This window comes from Rhincodon typus, chromosome 46, assembly GCF_021869965.1.
Source record: "Rhincodon typus isolate 14 chromosome 46, sRhiTyp1.1, whole genome shotgun sequence".
In the NCBI taxonomy this organism is placed as follows: Eukaryota; Metazoa; Chordata; class Chondrichthyes; order Orectolobiformes; family Rhincodontidae; genus Rhincodon; species Rhincodon typus.
Window position 1 is genome coordinate 8,728,022 of NC_063377.1, and position 24,258 is coordinate 8,752,279.

Here is a 24,258-nt window from a genome sequence, read left to right on the forward strand (position 1 = left end):
TTCCACTGGAGGGGTCGTCGCGGTTCTGGCGGTATAATAGCTAAACAAGGAGGCATAATAACTGAATTTGAGAGCATATAACTAAATGGGGGTGGGTGTAGTAATTGAATGGGGGCAATAATTATAGGTCAGAGCGAAGTATTAGAATTAGGTTTATTGTCATTGTGTGGCTGAGGCGGAATAATAACTGATTGGTGGTTGGGATGGGGAGTGCGAGAGGAAGAAGACAGGGGATTTGGGGGAGAAATGGAATACCATAAAAACACTTGCTCCCAAGCGTGATAGATGCTCGCCAATGGGGATTGCAAAAAAAAAATAAAAGTTTGCTGGGCTGGACAAATGGGCGCTGCTTGTGACAGAAGAGGGCGAGCCCCTGTGCAGGTAGAGAGCATGTCCAGCAAGGCCACTCACATTTCCTCATGCACTTCATCCAGTGCTTGACGATGGAGCTGTAGTGTTTCTTGTTGTCCAGGATCCAGGACGACAGGCCCTGGATGCCGTCCATCGTGTTGGTGACCGTCAGCAGCTTCTTCTCCAGCGCAGCCTCCAGAGCGGCCAGGGAGGAAGACGAGCCGCTGGGGATGATGGTGGAGGTAGTGGTCGACGACGACGATGCTGATGAAGAAGCGGCCACGGCGGGCCCTCCCGCTCCCGCTGCTGCTGCGACAGCCGCCATCTTGCTCCCTCCTCTCTCTCTCTCTCGCCCTCTGTGCCCCGCCCCCACCGAAGCACGCGACGTGCACAGCGACGCAAGACGCGGGCACGCGCACGCACTGGCGACGCCAGAAGGGGAAGGGGGCGGCGGTGGGGAGGGGGCACGCGCACGTCGCTGCTTGTTGTTGGGGGGGTGGAGTGATGACGATGCACCAATTAGGCACGTGATCTCCCAGGCGACAGAGCGTGCGCGGCCTTCCGTCCGGCCCACGTGAACTCCCCTCCCCCACCACTAGCCGAGAGACGACGGTTACTTTCTCTCTCGATCGCTTCACTTTCTCTCCTCTCCTCACCTCCGCTTTGATTTGGACGGGAAGGAACTGGGGTTGTGGGGGAGGGGGAGAAAGGTAAAGTGCTGGAAAACACCCGCCCCACCAAGCTTCTCGTTCACACCACCGAAAAATGAAAAAAAATCTCCCCGATTGCAAACGGGGTTCTTCCTTTTCGTCCCCTGCACCCCTTATCCCGAAGGCGAAGGCGAAGGCGACGGGGGGGGGGCGGGGGTCCGAGACCGTTAAGTGGGCGGTCCGGCCCCGCCTCCACCCACAGGGCGCAGACGCGGACGTCGAGACCACGCCCGTTTCACCCAACTCTTCCTCAGGCCCCTCCCCCGACTCTAAGCCCTCTTCCATCAGACCCCGCCCACATTCCTCAAGCCGCGCCCGTTTGCCCTCAGGCTCCCCCCAGTTTTTTTCAGATCCGTTCCCCTTGTTGACTGCCCGCCCGCTAACATTCAGGTCCCGCCCATTTGCCGTAAGACCGCGCCCTCTATCCTCAGATTCCGCCCATTGCAGAGAACACGCCCCTTTCCCCAGACCCGCCTTTGTGCACAATCCCACAGAACACGCCCACTTTACAACAGACCCCGCCCCCCCACCGGCGGACTCCGCGCAATAACACTTCAGAGCACGCCCCCTTACCGCTAGGACACGCCTCCTTCTCAACAACTCCCAATCATTTCCCATCAAAACGCCGCCGCTTCAAAAGGCCCCGCCCCTTCCCCTTCAAAACACGCCCCCTTCTCAACAGACCTCCACACCTTTTCCTCAGAACACGCCCTCTTTCCCTCAGTCGAATCATTGACTCCCTGGTGAGGAAAAAGGCCATTCAGTCCATCAAGTCTGCATTGGCTCCAAAGAGCATCCCACCGTCCTATCCCTGTAACCCCCGATTTTATCATTATTCCTTTCCACTTGAAACACTGGGTGTTTTAACCATCCCAAAGTGGCAGTCGCAATGCAACAAGTGTGGCAGTTTTCAAACACCATTTTCCCAAAACATGGTTAATAACCAATTAATTGGCTGAAGTATTGGAATGAGCTTTTAACTATCATCCCAGGAGACCATGGAGAACTTTCTTGCTCTTCTTCAAAAAAAGGCAGTGCTCAAAACGATCAGCCAATCATCTGCATGATGAGACCCCACCACGGGGCAACTCAGAGTGCCAAACCCTCAGCGCTGACCCTCTACCAGTGCCCACTCCCTCAACACTGATGCTCTGACAATGCAGCACCAGCACAGCGCTGACTCTCCGGTAGTGCCCGCTCCCTCAGCGCTGACCTTCCGGCACTGCCTGCTCCTTCAGCGCTGACCCTCTGGCAGTGTGGCACCCCCACAGCACTGACCCTCCGACAGTGCAGCACACCCACAGCACTGGCCCTCCGACAGTGCAGCACACCCACAGCACTGACGGTACGGCAATGCTGACCCTACGGTAATGCTACACTCCGTCACAACCGATCCTCTAACAGTACAGCCCTCCACCAAGGTGGAACAGTTGTTCAACAGTCAGAACTGCCCCCTCATAGTACCAGGGACCCAGGTTTGATTCCAGCCTCAGGTGACTGCCTGTGTGGAGTTTGCACATTTTCCCATGTCTGCTGGGTTTCCACCAGGTGCTCCTGTTTCTTTTCCACAGTCGAAAGATGTGCAGATTAGGGTGGATTGGCTATGCTATATTATCCATGAGGGATGTGCATGTTAGGTGGATTAGCCATGGGAAATGCAGGGTTATAGGGTAGGGGGATGGATCGGGTGGGATGCTCTTCAGAGAGACAGTATGGACTCCATGGGTCAAATGGCCAGCTCCTACACTGTATGGATTCTATCAGGGCTCAAACAGTCCAGTACTCACTATTTTATTACTTATAACTGCCCAGTCAGCTTTGAGCCCACAAGCATCAAACTTGAATGATGGGGCTGCTACCAACTGACATGATGTGAACAAGATTTCAAGGCTAGGGGGCATATCTTTAACGTGAGGAGGAGGAGGAGGAGGAGGAGGAGGATTTGGAAAGACATGAGGGGCATATTTTTTTTTAACAAAGAGAATGGTTCATGTATGCAATGAACTTCCAGAGGAGGAGGTAGACACAGATACAGTTACAATGTTTAAGAAACTAAGTACATGAATAGGAAAGGTTTGGAGGGATATAGGCTAGAAGCAGGCAGGTGGGACTAGTTTAGTTTGGATTTATGGTCAGCATGGACTGGTTGGACTGAAGGGTCTGTTTCCGTACTGTACGACTCCATGACAAAAAAAGACACACTGGGGCATGGATGATGATCAGGTGGTACCTTTGGAATGCAATTCAGGGGAGCAGCAGCTGTTAGCTTGACAGTTGCCAGGGAAACACAGTTCTTAGTTGGCTCAAACTACCATCTAACAGAAGAAAGCATCGTTAAGTTGATCTGCATAATTTCCATGGGCACTGGTATTTGTTTTGTAGGTTAATTTGTTCTGGTCCACCCAGTCTACCGAATCTTACCACCCACTGCAACGTGATGTTGTCTTGCCTCACCCATGAATGCAGCAGCCACATGGTAACCTAGCTAGGCCCCAACTCTTGTGTAGCGTGAAGATCAAATTTGGGATCTTGCTGCTCGGTGGCGCAGGCCACCGTGGATGGGTTGTTGCCAAGTAAGGCCATCTGAAGGGGGTGAATGGGCTTGAGTTACAGGTCAGCCATGATCCAGTGCAACAGGATTGGGGGTGATGAGGCTCCTGGAACAAATGACCTCTTCGCTTTCCTACGCTAAGAGGACATAGACTCCACTGACAAGAGGCCACCCAGACAGAAGTGAAGCTGTTTGGGTGTATTGTAAAACAAGGATGAATGGTGACAGCATCATGGAAGCCAACCTCCAATCCATGGACTCCACTTACACTTCTCGTTGCCATGGAAAGGCAGCCCATATCATCAAACCCCTCCCACACCACTAATGCTCTCTTACAATATCTTCTGTCAGGCAGAAGATACAGAAGCTTCTTCCCTGTTGTTATAAGACTGCTGAATGGACATTTCTAATTTCAAATAATGTTGATCTTGCTAATGTTGATTTTTGTGCACCTCCTGTGAAGCTGTAACGTTGTATGCCTTGCTCTGTCTAAGCACCCTATGATTTGTATGTCCTTGTTTGCTATGATCGGCCTGTACTGCTCACAAAACAACACTTTTCAATGTAATGAGGTACATGTGACTACAATAAATCAAATCAAGAGGCAACTGTGCTACACTGCTGCCAAGGACACAAACTTCAGAACACTGCACGACACTTTAGAAAAAAATAATTAGTCTTTATTATGAAACTCCAAGCTGTAACCCTCTACAGCACTGAAATCGTATCTGAGCAGCTTCTCTTCTTTTTACAGGTTGTTGACACACTCTTTGAGGTTCTCACTTGAAAGGTAACAATCGGCTGTTAATGGGAGATTATTCAGGTCGAGCGCAGGACATAAGGGTACGACGAGAGGGTCACCTTGAGGTATGTCAAGGAATGCCAGCACTTGTCAGAGTGTCAAGTTCAGGACATGGCAGAACTGGGACAATTTCACACATTAGACATCACTCCCCAGAGTCAGCGTTGTATCATCTCAGAGCTGTTACAGCAGGGGGTTAGATAACGAGTAAAACTCCCTCTACACTGTCCCCCCCATCAATCACTCCTAGGACAGGGACAGCACAGGGTTAGCTTCAGAGTAAAGCTCTGCTACACAAAGAAACAATCTGTCTTAACCTCAGCATCAGAAACAGAACCACTGCAGCACAGAGAGAGCTCTCACAACGTCCTTGGGCTCTCAAGTACAAAGTGCAGTAAAAATCCTGACCACACAAGGCTGCGCTGTCCTCCAAATGAGGGGCAATCCAGACTTCAGACCAGAGAGATTCCAACCCACCTCTGTGTGGCAAAGTCAGGGTCACTCCACTGCAGTGACCATTCATCTGTTAACCAGAATACCTCATCACCAGCAGACAGGGCAAACAGAACAAGAACACATTAGGGCCAGAGAGAGAGAATAAGAAAGAGAGATGAGTCTCTGGGGGAAAAATAACACTGCATTCTCCGCAGAATTTTTGTCAGGAGTGTACATTTGCACAAACTGCAGGAACACCACAAGCAGAAGGTCCAGAATAAAATAACTCAAATGCACTCATCGCTGAACTCGAATAAAGTGGGGGACCCAGGGCTCAGTCCGAGTTTAAATAAAAAGGGAACTTTTCGATCGATGCTCAAAACTGAATTTGTCCTAAAGGTCTTCAGTGGGTGAAAGTGGCATGGATTTCAGAAACCTGTTTGACCAACCCCAAGAGAAGCACATGTCAGCTTTTTTTTTTGCGGAGGTGAGCAGGGAGTGAAAAATCACGATGTGGTAACTGCATGCACATGTCCGCCAAAGGTCGACAGCAACGCACGCACAGTCTGAGCAGCTCATCAACTCTCACTGTCCGTGTGCCACAAATGAAGGTTCTAGACCTGGGGAAGGTGGAGAAAACAAATGACCACACCGACACCACACACCATCCCCCCACCCCCCCACCCCTCCTCACCCCAATCTCTGCTCTCTCCAATCCTATTACATGTAACAAAAATGCACATCATCACATACTGGGATGGATAGGGTGAAGGAAGCAGCTGGTTCCTAACAGGGCGTGTGGCTCCAAAGAGACTAGAAGCTGTTCAGAAAACAATTCAGCTCAAAAGCATCAGAATTGTCAAAACGGACTGGAAAAGGGATTACAAGACCCCCCTCCCCACCGCCAACCCCCATCAACCCCTCTCTCATCATGCTGTGACTGGCCACTGTATCACATTTGCAACACTCAATACTTCTTTCCCCTGGCAGACTTATGCACCATTGACATTAGTTCAGAAAGGACTGCACATCTTTCCAGTCTCCTACATGCTCTAACGACACGATGGCTGTGCGGACAATGGGGTGCACAAGAGAATAGCGGTATCTATATCTGGAGGCAATATTGAATTCCTGCATTTTCGATTAGAGAGCCTTTGAACTCCTGGCTTCTTCCCAGCCCCAGAGGAAAGCCCGTCTCACGCCAAGACACCACCTCCTCTCTCCCTCCCAGGCCCAACACCCGTGAAAAATCCAAAACGGCCATAGACAGTCGGAAGACACGGAGCGGAGTGATGCCGCCTCAGTCCTCTGTAACCTCCAGCACCGATTCACTGATCGCCAGGTCCCAGTACTGTTCCACTCCGTGTTTTTTGAAATGCTCCCGTGCCATGCTCTCTGTTGGACACTGCTTGAATTTCATGTCACCAAAGCTCCTCTCTTTCGCCGTGCCCTGGTGGCAGAGAGAAGGAGAAGAGATAGTGTCACACACAAACATTTCAATCTGTCAGAACGAAGACCCGGCAGAGCAGCTGCTGAACCCCTGTCACTCCTCACGCGTGCCAACACCCACCAAAAATTGTGGCTAGTACTGAAAACGACAATCCACCACTGATGACTTGCACTGATGTAGCACCTTTGGTGCCAGCACCAAAGAGAAGCACGTCCAAAATTAAGTTGACACCGAGCCACTTGAGGGATGGCTGAGGAAACAAGTCAGGTTCTTGAAGGGTAAGAGCATGTGCGCAAGCAAGAGAGAGAGAGAGAGAGAGAAAAAGTGAGAGAGAGCAGCAGAGTAGAGGTTTAGGGAGCTGATTCCAGAGCTCAAGGCCTTAGGCAGCTGGGGTATGGGCTTGCAACAAAAATCAGGTGATGAGCAACGGTCCAGAATTGGATCTCCGAAAGGCCGCAGAGGCTGAAGACATAACAGCGAATACGCTACTCAATTAGATGTATTAATTAACAGCTTCACCAAAGACTGTGGAGAGGTGTGGCTGGACTACAACCAGAACAGGCAGCTGTTCCAGTTGGCCTCAGTGCCATCAGCCTGAGGGAGTAGGGTCAAACCTGGGGTTCCAGCAACTCCACTGACCATACAGGATCAGTTCCAGGTAGTAGTTAGGTAACCCCCGGCTCTGGTGTTAAAACGAAGGGGCTAAGCCATCAGGCCGGGCATCTGTGGGGTTACGGGGACGTTGGGGGGATAATTGACGAGACCGCTGCTTACCTCCCACACTAGTACACACTTGTTCACCTTCTTCACAACCTCATCATCCGATCCGTCGTCTTCTGTGTGGGCAGAAAGGCAGAAACTCACGATTACAAGCTCTGGCTTAACTCACTCCAAAAACGGTGAGCTGCACCCACCATTGTGGCCCTTTGACTACCTTCCCTTACGTACACTACTAAATAGCTGAAGCCGATGAGCTTCGGCATGAAAGCACACTGCACAGAAGGTTGCCATTCAGCCCATCGTGTTGGGTCTAGGAGGAGCTTTACCATTACTGTGCCCTCCTGCTCTCTCTGCATGCTGTAGCAAGTAGCCACTGGACATTTCGGTAGGTGTGTGCCCTGTTCGCTCAAACTCTGGCCCAGGGTCAGGTTCATACCAGGGGGAAGCATGCTCCTCGAATTTACCCCGCAGCTGGAAACAACACGAGGACTCACCATCATCCCGAGAAGTGGCCGTCTGCTCAGCCCACTTTATACGATGCAGCATCAAACGTTTGAATTTCTTCTGTGCTTTGGGACCTGAATGGAGAAGAGAGGAGAGCCTCGAAACGGGGATTCTCAGCTTTTAAACCACACCTTCTGCCCACGCTCACACTTCTGAAGGCATAGAGAGGGCAGCGTCACCATTGCCTGCCCTAATAGGGACATGACCCATGTACTGAGCAAATTACTCCCAATACCCTGACCCCAGGAAGTACTCTTTGAAAACAATAGATAGGCTCCCGCTACTCCTTTAATTATATTCATTGGAATTTAGAAGAATGAGGGGTGAATCTTAGATACATACAAAATTATGAGGGGAATAGATAGGACAGAAGCAGGGAGGATGTTTCCACTGGCAGGTGAAACTACAACAAGAGGGCACTGCCTTAAAATAAGGGAGAGCAGATTTAGGGCTGAATTGAGGAGGAATCTCTTCATCCAAAGGGTTGGGAATCTGTGGAATTCCCTACCCAGTGAAGTAGTTGAGGCTACCTCATTTAATGTTGTTAAAGCTAAGATAGGTAATTTTTTGAACAGTAAAGGAATTAAGGATTATGGTGAGCGAGTAGATAACTGGAATGGAAGCCACAAAAAGATCAGCCATGATCTTATTGAATGACAAGGCAGGATTGATGGGCCAGATGACCTACTCCTGGTTCTTATGTTCAATGTTTAAAACTAATGTAAAGCTCCTTCTACTCCTTTAAAACAAAAGTAATTCTCTCACTACATAGTCGCCACCAAACTCCCAGGACAGGGACAGTTTGTGATTCTAGTCTTTTAAACTGAAATCAAAGCTTCCTCTACACTGTCCCCCATCAAACACTCCCAGGACAGGGACAGCACGGGGGTTAGATACAGAGTAAAGCTCCCTCTGCACTGTCCCCCCATCAAACACTCCCAGGACAGGGACAGCACGGGGTTAGATACAGAGTAAAGCTCCCTCTACACTGTTCCCCCATCAAACACTCCCAGGACAGGGACAGCACGGGGCTTAGATACACAGTAAAGCTCCCTCCACACTGTCCCAATCAAAAAAAAATCTCAGAACACGTACATGGTGGCCTGAAGCCCAGGGCACCAACATAAACCCTGCCCAATTGTCCTCACCTCCCTCCACCACCACCACGTTAACGTCTTTGTGCAGGACCACAGTCCCTGTCAGGTATAGCTGCCCCGCATTTGTTTCCACTTTGAACTTCTTCGCCGAGTTGCTCAGGTTTCTGATTCTGAAATTGGCAGAGGATCATCTGTTAGGATAAGGCAATGGCCTAGTGGTATTATCGCTGGACAGTTAATCCAAAGACCCGGATAACATTCTGGGGACCTGGATTCGAATCCCGCCAGGGCAGATGGTGGAATTTGAATTCAATAAAACATCTGGAATTAAGGATTTAATGATGACCATGAATCTGTTGTCGATTGTCGGGAAAAACCCACCTGGTTCACTAATGTCCTTTAGGAAAGGAAACTGCCATCCTTACCTGGTCTGGCCTACATGTGACTCCAGACCCACAGCCAATGTGGTTGACTCTGAACTGCCCTCTGGGCAATTAGGGATGGGCAATAAATGCTGCCTAGCCAGTGAGATCCTGATCCCATTAACGAATAAAGAAAATAAAAATCCCACAGCAATTCCGTGGGGGGTGTGGGGCCCTACAGTTTAACATCAAATATACAGAGATCATCATACGGTGGCGCCGAGGGAGTGGCCGCTGTCAGAGGGTCGGCACCGAGGGACCGTCGCACTGCAGGTGTGTCTGTTCCCCGAGATGCCATTCTTTCAAAGGTGTTGGCTATAAGAGAAGACATTAAACCAAGGTTCTGATTCTCGAGTGAACTGAGAAAACCCTGTGGGCCCCATTGCGAATAACAGAACGGAGCAGTTGAGCCCCATTTCCTTGGGGCCGATACTATATGTGAACCAACATTTAGGTGGTCATAGTTCAAGCTCCTGTTTGTTCGACCTGATCGAGCAGGTTAGCTACCTTGCTTCCTATCACAATGTTCAAAAATATTTGCTGGTAGCGAATACACTAACACTAATTGTTGCCAGAGCTGATCAGATAGTGATATCCTAAAGCTCTTCGGCTCCCCCCAAGCACCACTGCCCCAATAACATGCGCACACACAATAAGACTTTTCAAGCTAAGAGTAACGGTGAACTAACTGGTGGCTGGCTGGAGATGCTGCCCTGAGACCGGCATCATGTCAGGCAGAATGACTGTAGCTTCCAGACACGACTGCCAGGGACAGGCAGACCTCGACTGAACTGTGTGGCTGTGGAGGGGAAGCAGCGGGTATGCAGGGCTGGAAAAGGGAGTGAGGGGGATTGGAATTCCCTGACGTATGAAAAGAACGCAGTGATCACCATTCAGCCCAGCTCCCATACCCTGCTAAACAGGGAGGATGTCTGCAAAGCGTCGCCCTCGACAGTCGAATAGACCATGGGCGGTGCATGCATTTACGATGGGCACCTCGGGCGAAGGAAGGAGGCGGTAAATCAGGTGGAGTAGGCAAAGAGGGTCAATTCAGAAGGCGAGGAAGGGATATTATCCTGCCAGAGTTGAGGAGCGAGCAGCCGAAATCTCACAGCCCAGACCCACCGGTAGACTGCGATGTGGACGCCCTGGGACACGTCTTCCTTCAGCTTCTTGACCTTCTTCTCTCTCCGCTGGTCAGCCGTCAGCTTTCGGGCGCTGTTGGCATCCTGATGAGCCCTGAAGTGAAACGTGCGGGTCACCCAAGGCCTGTGAAACTCCCGAGCCGCTCTCTCCCGCTGGTGTCCCTCACTGGTACTGCCCTCCCCAATCTCCGAGAAATCTGGCTCACTCTCCCCACAAGCCGTCCCCCACACCTCCAACCCCCTCAGCGCCCGTCAGTCACCGTCAGTCCTGTACTCCAAGCCCAATTCTGCCTCCCTCCCATGGTGGGATGCTGCTCCCAGGAGAAGGAAACATGAATTCAAAGACAAACTCCCTCTCAGACAATGGGTTGCTGAGTCCCACCAAGGCAATGGGCCCGCTGTTTCCCAATCTCTCTCCCCCACCACCACAAATCCCTGGCAACTCCATCACACGGACCAATCTGACACTGCCCTCTCCTACCCTGGCCAAATGTCCATCCTTGCACGACCCATGCATCCTCAGCCTCCGTGCCCCCTCCCCCAGGCCCTCACTTACTTGAGCCTCTTAGCCATCTGTGCCCTGACGTGAGCCTCCACCTTGGTTGGATCCTGCACAGCCTCTGTCCCAAGAACTCGCATCAGGTTGGAGATCCGCACTGTGGAGAGAAAAAGGAGGCCCAGGGTTAGGGGTGGGAGCAGGGGCCGATCGAGGGGGAAATTGGACAGTGCGAGGGTTCCGCTGCCTGCTCACCCTTGGGCTCGGGAGGAGGCATGAGCCCCAAGCGGATCTTCTCCTGCATCTCCTTCAGGCCCTCCCGTCGGGTCTGTCGTCGCAGCTTCTTCTGCTCCTTCTTGGTCAGGTAAACGCCAAGTGTCACCGGCTTGTCTGTGTCAACTGTGCAGACAAACAAGGGAGCAGACAGACAAGGAACATCAGTCAGCCACAGCCTGATCCCTGCGGTCTCTCCAGCAGCCAATTCGCTCTCTCTCACACTCTCACACGCGTGCGTAGAACATGGCGGAGACAACCCCCATGCCGGCCCACAGCAAAGGTGTTAGTTGGAGCCACGCACCGAGGGTGGACATTCGGTCCCTGACACGTGAAACACATACCCCTCTCTCCTCCACCCAGCCAGAGCTCAAGAGCTCAAGTGCCAGATTTCAGCACAACATTCAGACTCTCCACTGCCATCACTGACGGGGCGCCGTGCCGAGGGAGCGCCACACCATCAGCGGGTCCGCGCCAAGGGAGCACAGTGCCGGAGGGTCAGTGCCGAAGGGGCGCCGCGCCGGAGGGTCTGTGCCGAAGGGATTTATCATTTGGCCACCACATATTCTACATCATTGTAGTGTTTTGAATGTACTGCAGCAGCTGCGAAATATTTCAGTATCTGCCGAGGTCCTGAAAAATTGCCATTGAAATGTTGTTCTTTCCCTGTTGGACAGAACTAAAATGGACTGCGCAGGCTTACCCAGCAGCTTGAGGGGAGAGATGTAGGGAGTGGGGAGGAATGTGTAAAGCAGTGCAAGGAGTTAAAGCTGGACTGGCCTTCCCGCACACACCCCCTGCAGCATCAATGCTAATCCCCCTGAGGGGCTCATACCGGGAGGGCTGATTTGAGTTGGATGCTCCACCAGGTTCGTGATGCCGTGAAAATTCTGTTCGTTCTTCAGATTCTCTGGTGTCCTGAGCATGTGTTTAAATTCAAAACAGAGGCAGTGAGATGCAGAGAAACATCAAGATGGGAACAAATAAGGGTGCAATCCTGGTCGCTCTCCGGCTTTTGCACATAACTTATCAGTGCACGGAATCTGGGAAATGCGGACATGACTTGGCTGCCCTAACTACTTCCAGAGGCATAGGTGTGCATTATTGCCTCAGGACGCGGGCATGTTTGCGTAAGACCACCATTTGTTTCCCTGCCCCTAACTGCCCCTTGAGCAGCGTGCCCGGCTCAGGGCACTTCAGAGGGCCATTGAGAGTCAGCCCTGTCGCTGCGGGTTCTGGAGTCACAGCCCCGGTAAGGCTCGCAGATTTCGTTCCCCCCTCACCCCAAACCCTGTGGATTTTTAACAACAATCTATGACAGTTTTTGTGGTCACTGAGATTAGCTTTCAATTCCAGACTCTATTTGTTGAATTTAAATTCCACTCAGTCCCACGGTGGGATTTGAACCCAGAACATTCTGTCCAGAAATGTTACCGCAATGTCACCCCGGTCGCAGTCAAAGTTAACTCTGGGCTGGATGAGCGCGACAGGCAACAGAGATATCATTTGTGTTTAAATCAACCAGCTCAGACGTGTTACGACACACCTCTCGACCTGGTGGGATTTGAACCTGCGTGTTCTGTCCCAAAGGCAGGGCCACTACCACTGCACCACAAGAGCACTTCATGGACTTATAGAACCCCTACAGTGTGGAAGCAGGCCATTTGGTCCATCAAGTCCACACCGACCCTCTGAAGGTCACTGCACCCAGACCTGCCCCCTTAGCCTATCCCTGTAACCCTGCAATCCCCATGGCCAATCCGCCCTAACCTGCACATCCCTGGACACTACGGGACAATTTAGCACGGCCAATCCACCCTAACCCGCACATCCCTGGGCACTATGGGGCAATTTAGCACTGCCAATCCACCCTAACTTGCACATCCCTGGACACTACGGGGTAACTTAGCATGGCCAATTCCACCCTGCCCTGCACATCTTTGGACTGTGGGAGGGGACCGGAGCACCCAGAGGAAACCCACGCAGACGCAGGGAGAATGTGCGAACTCAACACAGTTGCCAGAAGCTGGAATCGAACCCAGGTCCCTGGCACGGTGAGGCAGCAATGCTAACTACTGAGCTACTGTGCAAAAAGTTCAGCAAACCAGGCAACCAACCAGATTTCATTAAGTTTCGTGGGGTTTAAGCCTCACAAACAGATAGACCAAGGACACGGGTTGGAGTTCCATTCCACAACATGCATATGTGAGACGCTCTCGCCCTCCCTTAGCTGGCTCGAATCTATCAGACCTCGGGGAAGGGAGGGCTGCGACTTCAACCTCACTCCCCAGCCCACGTCCAGGAAACTCACAGCTCAATCCCACTTTGAATGATGTAGGAATCCCACCACTCGATTTCCGGCACCTCGCCCTCCCTCAGCTCCTTCTTGGGGGCAATCAGTGCCAACTTGGTCGAGGTCTGGATGCCCGTCTTCTTGGCCGCCTGTGCAATTTCGGTCTGCAATTTCTCCAGCTGTGCCTGAACACAGAATGGGGGAGGGAGGTGATAACCGCGTTAAAGATACAGCACCAGCAACGTCACACCCCCAACACCTTCCTACATCATTGCCCGCTTCCTTCATCCAATTCTGGGATGCAAGGACTGCATCTCTTTCCCCTGCCATCCGTACTTGCTCCTGTCATCCACAGGGGTAGTCCTACAGGGGGAGTGACTTTAATGTGAGCCTGGTGGGGTTTTCAGACACCTTTAACACATCCCTTCACTGATTCAGTTTCCAAACTTTTCAACGAACAGGATTTCTGAAATGCCTGGCTGTACGGCTCGGACTTCTTGCCGGATTATTAAATCAGTGATATGTAATCACTGCTCTGCCTACCCTATAAAAGATGCAGGGACTTCCTTATCAAGCAGAAAAGGCCATGGGTAGAGGGAGGTGTGGCGAAGGATGAAAATGGGGCTCTGTTTCCCCTTCACCGGGGTCACTGGAGTTTTACAAACCGCCAAAGGTTCGCAAGGGAGGCCCGTGAAACAGCAAATCAATCAGCTTACGAAAAGCGGTGTGGAGGGGTGAGGGGAGCTATCCAAATGGTCACAGCTTTCAGCTCACTGTGGGAAACTGACACTATAAGGACAGCATTTCATTCTGCTCTTTATCCCTACCCTCAAATCATTATACTCTGTCACTAGTCCCTTTAAAATATAACACTGCCCCCCTCCCCCATCAGATTTCTCTTTCCCAAGGTGGGGCTTGAGGGGAAGGGGAGCCTCCTCCCAGCCCTACCACAGCTCGCTTGTCCCAGGCCGGCCGCCGCTACCTTGGTGCGTATCCTCTGGGCTATTTTCTCAAACTTGCCCCTCTCGTGGAAGCGGAAGATCCTCTTCTGGCGCTGGGAGGGCAGCACGGGCACACGGGGGTCGTAGAAGGTGTTGCTCTCCAGGTCGTCGCTGGGCTTCTCCCTCAGCAGCAGCTGCTTGAACTGTTCCCGCTTCACCGCCCGGATGTTGGCTTTCAGGGTGGGCATCCTGTGGGTCAGCTCCACCTCCTTCCCAGTGGCGTCCACCGTCCGGCCCTGGTCATCCAGGATCAGCGGCGTCGGCTTCAGGTGCTCCTTTAACTCCACTTTGCTGCCAATGGAAACAGGAGGTCAGTCTGAACCAAAACACATATTAACACCTCAGGTTCCAGCGGGCCCACCATCTGGGGAGGGGGCGTGACCATAGTTATGCCAACTATTTTTGGGAGGGGGGGCAGACAATCGGACTGGGTGCTGGTAATCAAATCATCGATTTGGGATGACATGTCGCAGATGGCATTTGTACCAGGCAATTACCCTCTTCAATATGAAGGAATCTTACCACCTCCCCATCTTCCCTTGGCGATCAATGGCGTTACCATCACTGAATCCCCGACTATCAATGCACATATGGTCACCATCTCCAACAAGACAGAATCTAACCATCTCCCCTTGACACTCAATGCATTACCATTACTGAATACTCTGTTTGAAATGCCATTGTTAGATTAATGCTAATGTTACATTCTCTCTCAATGGTAACCCCCTCGATGTTGATTGTGGGGGATTCAACAATATCAACATCCAGAGGGAATGTAACCATCTCCCTTTGACATTCCATAGTGTTACTGTCACTGAATTCCCACTATTTACATCCTAGGGTTTACCATCTCACAAGAGATGATCTAACTATCAGTCCTTGAAGCTCAAAAGCATTACCAACACTGAACCCCACCCCGACTATCAACATCCTGGGAGTTACCATTGACCAGTAACTGAACTGGAACAACCATATAAATAGTGTCCACAAGAGCAGGTCAGAGGCTGGGAATCTTGCAGCCAGTAACTCACCTCCTGACTCTCTTCCAAAGCCTGTCCCACCATCGACAAGGCACAAGTCAGGAGTGTGATGGAACACTCCCCACTTGCCTCAATGAATGTAGCTCCATCGACACTCGAGAAGCTTAACACCATCGTGGACGAAGCAGCCCACTTGATTGACACCACACCCACAAGCATCCACTCCCTCCTCCATCGATGCTTAGTAGCAGCAGTGTGTAACATTTACAAGATGCACTGCAGCTACTCACCAAGGCTCCTTTCACAGTACCCTCCAAACCCACAATCATGACCATCCAGAAGGAAACGGACAGTGGATGCATGGTAACGCCACCCCCTGCCAGTCCCCCTCTGAGCCACTCACTCACTATCCTGACTTGGAAATATATCATCATTCCTTCAGCCACTGAGTCAAAATCCTGCAATTCCCTCCGTAAAGGTATTGAGAGTCTACCACAATGCTTCAACAAGGCAGTTCACCTCCACCTTCTCAAGGGCAACTACAGACAGGCAATAAATGCTGGCCCAGCCAGCAAACACCAATCCTATGAATAAATATATATTTTTAAAAAATACCAAATAAGGATCAGCCTCAGCTGGCTAAATAGTGTGCTTGTCAGCAAGCTAGAATTCATTTGTGGAGGGGCAGTACTGATAAACAGAGAAATTATATAAAGCTTACGGAACCTCGGAGAGACCAGACAGGCAGAGCAACTGGGCACTGGTCAAGTTTACACATGATGCAAGGACACGAGGGTACAATAGGAGAATTTAATAGGTTGGAAACAGATCTGAGAGGTTATATCAAGTTTTGAGAAGCTTCAAGGCGAGGGATTGACAGATTTCCGGTTACCAGTCACCTCAAGAGATAAGGGGGTTGCATGGGTAACTGGCATCAAAGTAGATCATCAGCCATGATCAAGAATGGTGAAGCAAACTCAAGGGGGTTGACCAGCCTTCTCCTGTTCCTATTATTCCTAGACAGGATGAACAAGCTGGAGTTTCCAACACCAGAAAGGTGAACTTTAAGGTTCTGAAAAGGGTTTGAAATGACAGATAGACTTTTATGGGAATAAGGATCCATCAGTACAAGAGAAATCACTAATAAATCCAATCAGGAGAAACGTCTTCACTCCAGGAGCAGGAAGAACATGAGACTCACTCTCACAGAGGGGCTCACTCCTCTGGGAAGTGAGGCAGACTTGCTCCCGCAGGGGGTTGGGCGGAGACCCACTCAAATGTGGAAATACCTCGCGCACAGAGGAAAAAATACAGTGTAAAGGAATGACCACAACTACAGGACTGTTAACACATTACAGTTACTAATAAACTACAATCCAGGAGAAATGTCCGCATCCAGAGAAGGGGAGAATGTGGAATTAACTACCACAGGGTATGGTCGAGATAAATAGCAGGACTGGGGTAACAGGAGGGAGTAAAGCATTCCTTAACTAAGTGTTACAGAAGATGTACCTACGCACCCTCCTAACTCAGTCAATGTTGCCGGGACCACTCGTTTTCTCCCCGTGGGCAGTAAGCTGTGACTCAGATACTCACGGGGGGGCAATGCCCATGGCATGCAGATTGGCGAGGCCCACCAGGTTGGTGCTCTGGAGCAGCCCTGGCTTCAAGGAGAGCTGGGTTTGGATCCGGGCCTGCAGTTCGGCCGCCTTCTTGGCCTTCTCAATGGCGTCGTTCATGAAGGAGGCTGCCTGCGATGGCTGGATGGTCTGGCCCATCGGAGGCAGGTCAGCATTGGGAGCCAGGGCCGAAACCCGCTGCAGGGGAACAACGTCACGTCAGGCGACAGAGAACAACAAACAAGACAGACAGCAAGAACTGCCGATGCTCCATTTCTAGAGGACCTCTCACAACCTGTGCATGCCCCAAAACTGTTTGCAACCCTTGATGTCCGGCTGCGGCCACTCACGACTACAGCCTGCTTGACGGACACCCCGTCCACAATTCGTTTAGTCCCTCCACCACCAACGCACAGTAGCAGCAGTGCGTACCATCTACAAGATGCACTGTTGCCACTCACCGAGGATCTTTAGATAGCATGGCCACTACCAGCTAGAAGGACAAGGACAGCAGATCTATGAGACTGTAAGCTCCCCTCCAATCCACTCACCACGCTGCCTTGGAAACACATGGCTGTTCCTTCACCGTCACTGGGACAAAATCCAGGAACTCACTCCCTAACATCACCACGGACTGCAGCGGTTCAAGAAGGCAGCTCACCATCGCCTTCTCAAGGGCTAACTAGCGACAACAATAAACGCTGACCCAGCTAGTGACAGCCACCCTCCCACGACCAAACTGAACTGCAACAGGCAACGTGCACAGCGTAAGATGCCAGAAACGCGACACCATGACCCATCACCTCACCTTGCACTGATGTAATGTCAGCCATGGAAGGAATGACCCTCCGTGATCCCTCCAACTTTGCCTCTTACACAACCCCTTCCCAGTGTGAGCACTGAGTCCGAAGATAGAAATCCCTTGTTAGCTCCCGGGACATTCCTTCCAACTGGGCAGGGGTGATAACTGGAACAGTCCCATACCCTACTCCCTCTCCCAGTCGGAGATGCGCTGAAGCGCAGCAATGATCAGGCACAGTGGGATTTCCCTACACAGCACAGGCCCACCATCACAGCTCCTGCGGTGACAGTACTCACACTCACAGTCACCCTGTAACATTTCACCATTACCTGCTGGAACGAAGGTGTGATTAGACTCAGCTGCCGTTTCCGTTCTTCAATTTGTTTGGTCGCCGCTTCCATCATCTGTTTGATCTGTAAGGCGCAGTAAAAAAAGGGAAAAAACAGATTAACAGCAAAACAACATTAGAATCAACAACCAAGCTTCCTCAATGCTTTTAAGCTGAAGGTAAAGCTTCATCAACTCTGTCTCCATCAGACACTCCCAGGACAGGGACAGCACGGGGTTAGATACAGAGTAAAGATCCCTCTACACTGTCACCCATCAGACACTCCCAGGACAGGGATAGCATGGGGTTAGATACAGAGTAAAGCTGCCTCTACACTGACTCCACCCCCACCCCCTCCCAAACACTCCCAGGACAGGGGCAGGCCAATAATTCAGCCATCATTAGATGTTGAGGTTGAGGGGTGACCTTGTAGCAGTTTATAAAACAATGAGGGGTATGAAAACAGTTAATGGTAGTTGTCTTTTCCCTAGGATGGGGGATTTCAACACCAGGGGGCACATTTTTAAAGTGAGGGAAGAGACATTTTAAAAAAAAAGACATTAGGGGCAACATTTTTGTTTACACGGAGGGTGGTTTGCATATGGAATAACTTCCTGAGGAAGCGGTGGATGCGGGTACAGTTAGAACATTTAAAAGACATTTGGATAAGTACATGAGTAGGAAAGGTTTGGAGGGACACGGGCCAGGCAGGTGGGACTAGTTTAGTTTGGGATTATGGGCAGCACGGACTAGTTGGTCCGAAGGGTCTGTTTCCATGCTGTAGGAGTCTATGATTCTATGTTGCTACAGTTATGCTCAAAGATGCTGTCTTCTTGCAGTTCATCGACAGTTTGCTGCAGTGTGCAGTTTAAATACTGAATGTTTCATTGTATGTTGTAATAATGCACACGTGACAATAAATAAAATCAAATCAAATAGACCCTGTAGACTGGGCGCTGCAGTGTCCTAGTTAAATAGAATCTGTATATTGCGGCTAATAGTGTGCTATTTAAGTAGATACAACTTGCTGTAAAATACACTGCTTGTTGAATCCTGGTGTAAATCCAACCTTGCCTTTCTCACTCTTTGAGCAGCCCCATGGTATCTGTAGATGTCATGGAGAAATCAGACTGACCTGAATCTTTGTTAGCATTCCTGGACTCTCTGTGGGTGGTCCAGGGATAATGTCATTCTCCTCAACCTCTTCAAACCTCAGGATCCGTCTCCTCTTGGATGACAATTCCCGAGTGACCTCCGAATCCTCACCAAAGACCTCCTGCCAGCAAAAAAAAGGGAAAACGATGAGGTACCCATCCAGGTTAATTATGTCTGTAGGCAAAGGCTTGCATTAACATAGCACCTTTAACACACCAGCACGTTACATAGGGTATAAATTGGATCAAATTTAACCACAAGACACACAAGAAGATATGAGGTGACCAAAATTGTGATTAGAGTGTCTTAAAAGTGGAGAGACAGGCAGAGAGGTATTGGGAGAGAATTCCAGGCTCAGGTACCATAGGCAGTGAGGATGTGGTCATTGGTCATAGAGCAATTACAATCAGACTGGGGAGAATGTGCAGGAGGCTAGAACTGTAGAAGTGCAGAGACCATGAAGGGTTGTAGAAGCTGGAGAAGGGTAAGAGAAACGGAGGTTCCTAAGGACTGAAGGAGATTCAACACAGGCAGCGGTATAGGGGCTGAAGGGGGTTAGAGAAATATGGTAATGAACATGAGCTGGAGGGGGTGGCCAGGATGGGGAGGGGCATCGGGGCTGGTGAGGGGAGGGGGTGGCCGCAGAGGGAGGGGGCAACTGCTGCGAAGGAAGGGGGGTGCAAGGGAAGGAGGGGGCGACAGAGATAGGTAGGGGGGTCTAGGAGCTGGAGGATAGAAAAAGACAAGGGATTTCTAAATGAGAATTTTCAAATCAAGATGGTGGCAGCCTCGAGAAATATTAATTTGTACTCTTGGAGAGAGAGCTGACAATCAATACCCAAACATTTGCACTTCCTCTAACACCTCAGTCAAGATAGACAGGCTGTTGAGGTTCCAACTGAGTAAGTGAGAAAGTGTTTCCTTGGGCAGGAGGTCTGTCACCAGAGGGATATAACTTAAAGAGAATATTCAAAGGAACCAGAGTGGGAAAGGAGGAGAGTTCCTTTGACACAGCGAGCTGTTCCGATCTGGAAAACACTGCCTGAAGATTTAACAGGAACGGCCGCAGAGTTGTGGAAAGTAAGGGGCTGTTAGGGAATGGGGAGGTGGATGTGAACGGGACCTAATTGCGATCTCTCTCACTCAATGAGCTGGCACAGGCACGATGGGCTGAATGGTCAGCGATGATGGATTTAATAAGACTTTGAGTCTCAGAGAGAGGGGCCGGCAGAATTTGGAAAACCAGTGAGTTCAGTCATAAAACAGAGAAGAGAAAAAGCACAATCCCACTCCCCCCACTGTCGGTACCACAGTCAGCATCTCAACCAAGTGAGGTAGCATACAGAGTTGGCCGGGCATAGTAAATGGGCAATGTCTACGCCCCACACCAAATGCTCAGTGCCAACCTTTAGCTCCCTTTTCCTGTGTTTCTCGCCACCAGATTTGGAGTGCCGGGTGTTGCGACCTTCCTCCACCGCCTCGAACAGCTTGTCCACGAACCGCACCGTTGAATCATCCAGGAATGGTTTCAGGTGCTCTGCAGAGGAGAGAGGGGAGACACAAGGGAGGTGGGGGCACAGAGTGCATGGAGAAAGAGAGAGAGAGAGCACACGAACACAGGGAGGGAAGGAAACAGAGATACAGTGTGCACGCACGGGGAGAGAGAACATGGTGAGAGAGAGAAACGGAGAGAGAACACATAGCATGAGAAACAGCCAGAGCGCAAACGAGCACAGACAGACAGAGAGAGAAAGAATGGTGACACAGTCAAAGAGAGCACAGGGAAAGAGAGAGAGTGCACAGGGAGAGACAGTGAGCACGCACGGGGAAAGCCAGAGATGGTAGTTGCGCACAGGGTAAGACAGAGAGAGAGACAGCAAGCATAGTGAGACAGAGAGAGAAACAGCACAGGCAGTGAGCGAGCAAGAGGATGGTGAGAGAGAGTCAAAGAGAGCGTGGCAGTAGGGGGGCAGAGACAGAGGAGGGGGGAGAGAGAGACAGCATGGTGAGAGAGAAAGAGAGCACAGCATTGGGGACAGAGAGATAGCGAGCACAGGGAGAAAGAGCGAGCAGGGCAAGGGACAGAGCGAGCACGGTGGGGGTGGGGAGAAGAGACAGAGGCAGTGGGGGGAGAAAGAGAGAAAAGGGGGCAAAGAGATAGTGAGAGTGAGCATGGGGAGAGGGACAGAGATAGACCAAGAGAGCATGGAGAGAGGTGAGATAAAGAGAGAAAGAATGGAGAGACAGGACAGAAGTTAGACACGTACAGCATCACTTTCTGTTCACTGTCTTTTGCCCACCTCACAGAAGAATCACAGAATTGTTATGGAGGAGGCCATTCAGCCCAACATGCCTGCACCACCTCTTCATACGAGCATCAGCCCCCCCACCGCCGCTGCCAATCTCCTGTAGCAACACCCAGAGGTCGTTTACTGGGTCAGTTAGCTATACAGCTACTTTACTACAGTGACATCAACAGCACGGGTTCAATTCCCACATCAGCCCAGGTTTCCACAAAAGTTCCATCTTCTCAACTTCCTCCAAGGCATGGGGATCGTAAGGTTAAACCCACCACCCTCTCTTTTTCTCTCTCGAATGAGACAGCAGCCCCCGGTCTGCGGGCACTACAGCAACTTTACTTGGTTTTAGCATTGGACCATCTGCCCGCTGGCTAAAGAAACTCAGGCCAGGTTAAGGGTGGTACCTGTGACCATATCACGCAGGGACAATATCAACGCCCTGCGGCCCATCGTCTGTATCTGTTAAAAGGCCACCTTGGCTGAGCCCATAAGCAGAACCACAAGAAGGTCCTCCAACCTGCATACTCCCCACTGAATTATAGAATGATCGAATCCCTACAGACTGAAAGCAGGCCATTCGGCCCTTCAAGTCCACAGCGAGCCTCAGAACAGTATACCACCCAGACCCCATCCCAGTGACCCTGCATTCCCTATGGCCAATCCACTCTAACTTGCACATTCCTGGGAACTACGGGACAATTTAGCACGGCCAATCCACCCTAACCTGTATATCCCTGGGCACTACGGGATAATTTACCACGGCCAACCCACCCTAACTTGCACATCCCTGAACACTATGGAACAATTTACCATGGCCAATCCACCCCAACCTGCACAACTTTGGACTATGGGAGGAAACCGGAGCACCCACACAGACACAGGGAGAATGTGCAAACTCCAGAGGCTGGAATCGAACCTGGGTCCCTGGCGCTGTGAGGCAGCCATGTGAACTACAGAGCCAGTGTGCTGCCACCCTCCCCCCTCCTCCACAACTGGATGTCCAAAGATCAAGAGTGTGCAACCAGGCATTAAGCAGCAGCCCTATCAAAAACTACAAGTTGCAATCTTGTGTAGAGAAAGAAAACTTTAGATATTTTCTAATTGGCCTATTCAGCAATGTTATTAGACATCCGTGCAGCAGGTGGGATTTGAACCTGGGCCTCTTGGCTCCGAGGTAGGGACACTACCACTGCACCACAGTGTCTCTTTATGTGCAGTCAAGGATATCATCAATCAATATATTCCACCTGCTAATGTCTACCCTTAGCAATCCAACTAAAACATGAACCAGTCTCCAAGTTTAGAAAGGGCATTGCCAACTTACCCACTGTTTTCTTTTTGTCCATTCCTTTGCCCACACAGTTGAGTGCGGCCGTGACTACAGTCTGCTCTGAGAAGCCCAATACCTTCTTCACCGTCTTCTCCACCCATGGTTTCAGTTCGTCCAGATCACGCTTGGACAGCGACATCTCTGCTGAACTGGGCGGAGGGAAAGATAAAGAGAGAAACACAGCATCAGGACAACAAATTCAATCATTACTGCAACCTCCAAATCTGAAAAGGACGACTCTCACTCATGCCCTCAGAGAGTTTAAACCTCACCCCGGAGACCTGAGCAACCATAATCCAGGATGTTCGTGCTACTGCAGTATGGAGGGAGTGCTACATTGTCACAGGCTCACGTACATTCCCATTTTAATCATTCTGTGATACTTCCACAAGGTCACCAAATTTGCTTCAAATAATAATATTTCACAGTCTCTCGTCCACGTAAAACAAACAGCATCTTTTCCCACCACACAGTCGCCCACTTACTCTCTTCAGGCTTACTGTGATGGCCCCTTAGCTTAATTTACTGCTTATCTTCATACAGAGTCGGAGAGTCTGAGTTGTACAGTACAGAAACAGACCCTTCGGTGCCACTTGTCTGTGTTGAAAACATATCTTAAATTAATCTAGTCCCATTTGCCAGCATTTGACCCATATCCCTCTAACCGTTCCTGAAATGTACTCATCCAGATGACTTTTAAATGTTGTAATTGTACCAACTTCCACCACTTCCTCTGACAGCTCGTTCCATACACGCACCACCCTCTGTGAAAAAGTTGCCCTCATGTCCCTTTTAAATCTTTCCCCTCTCACCTTAAACCTATGCCCTCTAGTTTTGGACTCCCCTGCCCTGGGGAAAAGACCTTGGCTATTCACCCTATCCATGCCCCTCATCATTTTATAAACCTCTATAAAGGTTTCTGAACCCTTTCAAATTTCACAACATCCTTCCTACAGCAGGGAGACCAGAATTACACGCAGTATTCCAAAAAGTGGCCTAACTATTGTCCTGTACAGCCACAACATGACCTCCCAACTTCTATACTCAATGCATTGACCAATAAAGGCAAGCGTACCAAATGCATTCTTCACTATCCTGTCTACCTGCAATTCCACTTTCAATGAACTATGAACCTGCACCCCAAGGACTCCTTGTTCACCAAGACTCCCCAGGACCTTACCATTAAGTGTATACATCCTGCCCCGAGTTGCCTTTCCAAAACACAGCACCTCACATTTATCTAAATTAAACTCCATCTGCCGCCCACTGGCCCATCTGATTAAGGTCCCGTTGTACTCTGAGATAACCTTCTTGGTTATCCACTATACCTCCAATTTTGAACTGAAATATATCACACTCAGGCACCTGTCATTAACACTGACTGCAAATGATTCAAATGGCAGCGTTACCAACTTGAAGCTCAGCCTTTCCAAACCGACTGTGTTTTCTGTCTCTTATTCAATCCTCTATCTGCTTGTCCCTTAGTCAGTGCTA

General features: G+C 50.4%; 2 protein-coding genes across 5 annotated transcripts in view; both read right to left on the bottom strand.

The window, feature by feature from the left end:
• Positions 1–700, bottom strand: part of LOC109919596 (regulation of nuclear pre-mRNA domain-containing protein 2-like) — a 74,348-nt gene extending 73,648 nt beyond the window's left edge. For all 4 annotated transcript variants that reach the window (XM_048620434.1, XM_048620435.1, XM_048620436.1 and 1 more), the window contains exon 1: positions 412–700. In XM_048620434.1, the coding sequence (XP_048476391.1) occupies positions 412–676 (265 nt within the window). In that variant the 5' untranslated portion in view covers positions 677–700. The remainder of the gene's footprint in view (positions 1–411) is intronic.
• Positions 701–4,270: 3,570 nt separating this feature from the next.
• Positions 4,271–22,915, bottom strand: prpf3 (PRP3 pre-mRNA processing factor 3 homolog (yeast)). The gene is made up of 15 exons (XM_048620438.1): positions 22,759–22,915; positions 20,541–20,671; positions 19,115–19,255; positions 17,981–18,064; positions 16,827–17,047; positions 14,232–14,541; positions 13,268–13,434; positions 11,792–11,874; positions 10,939–11,082; positions 10,744–10,843; positions 10,168–10,281; positions 8,672–8,790; positions 7,514–7,597; positions 7,074–7,135; positions 4,271–6,299 (listed from the first exon to the last, which is right to left on the bottom strand). The coding sequence occupies exons 1-15, from the start codon at positions 22,901–22,903 to the stop codon at positions 6,150–6,152; spliced, it is 2,055 nt and encodes a 684-aa protein (XP_048476395.1). The 5' UTR covers positions 22,904–22,915; the 3' UTR covers positions 4,271–6,149.
• Between the last annotated feature and the right edge of the window lie 1,343 nt (positions 22,916–24,258).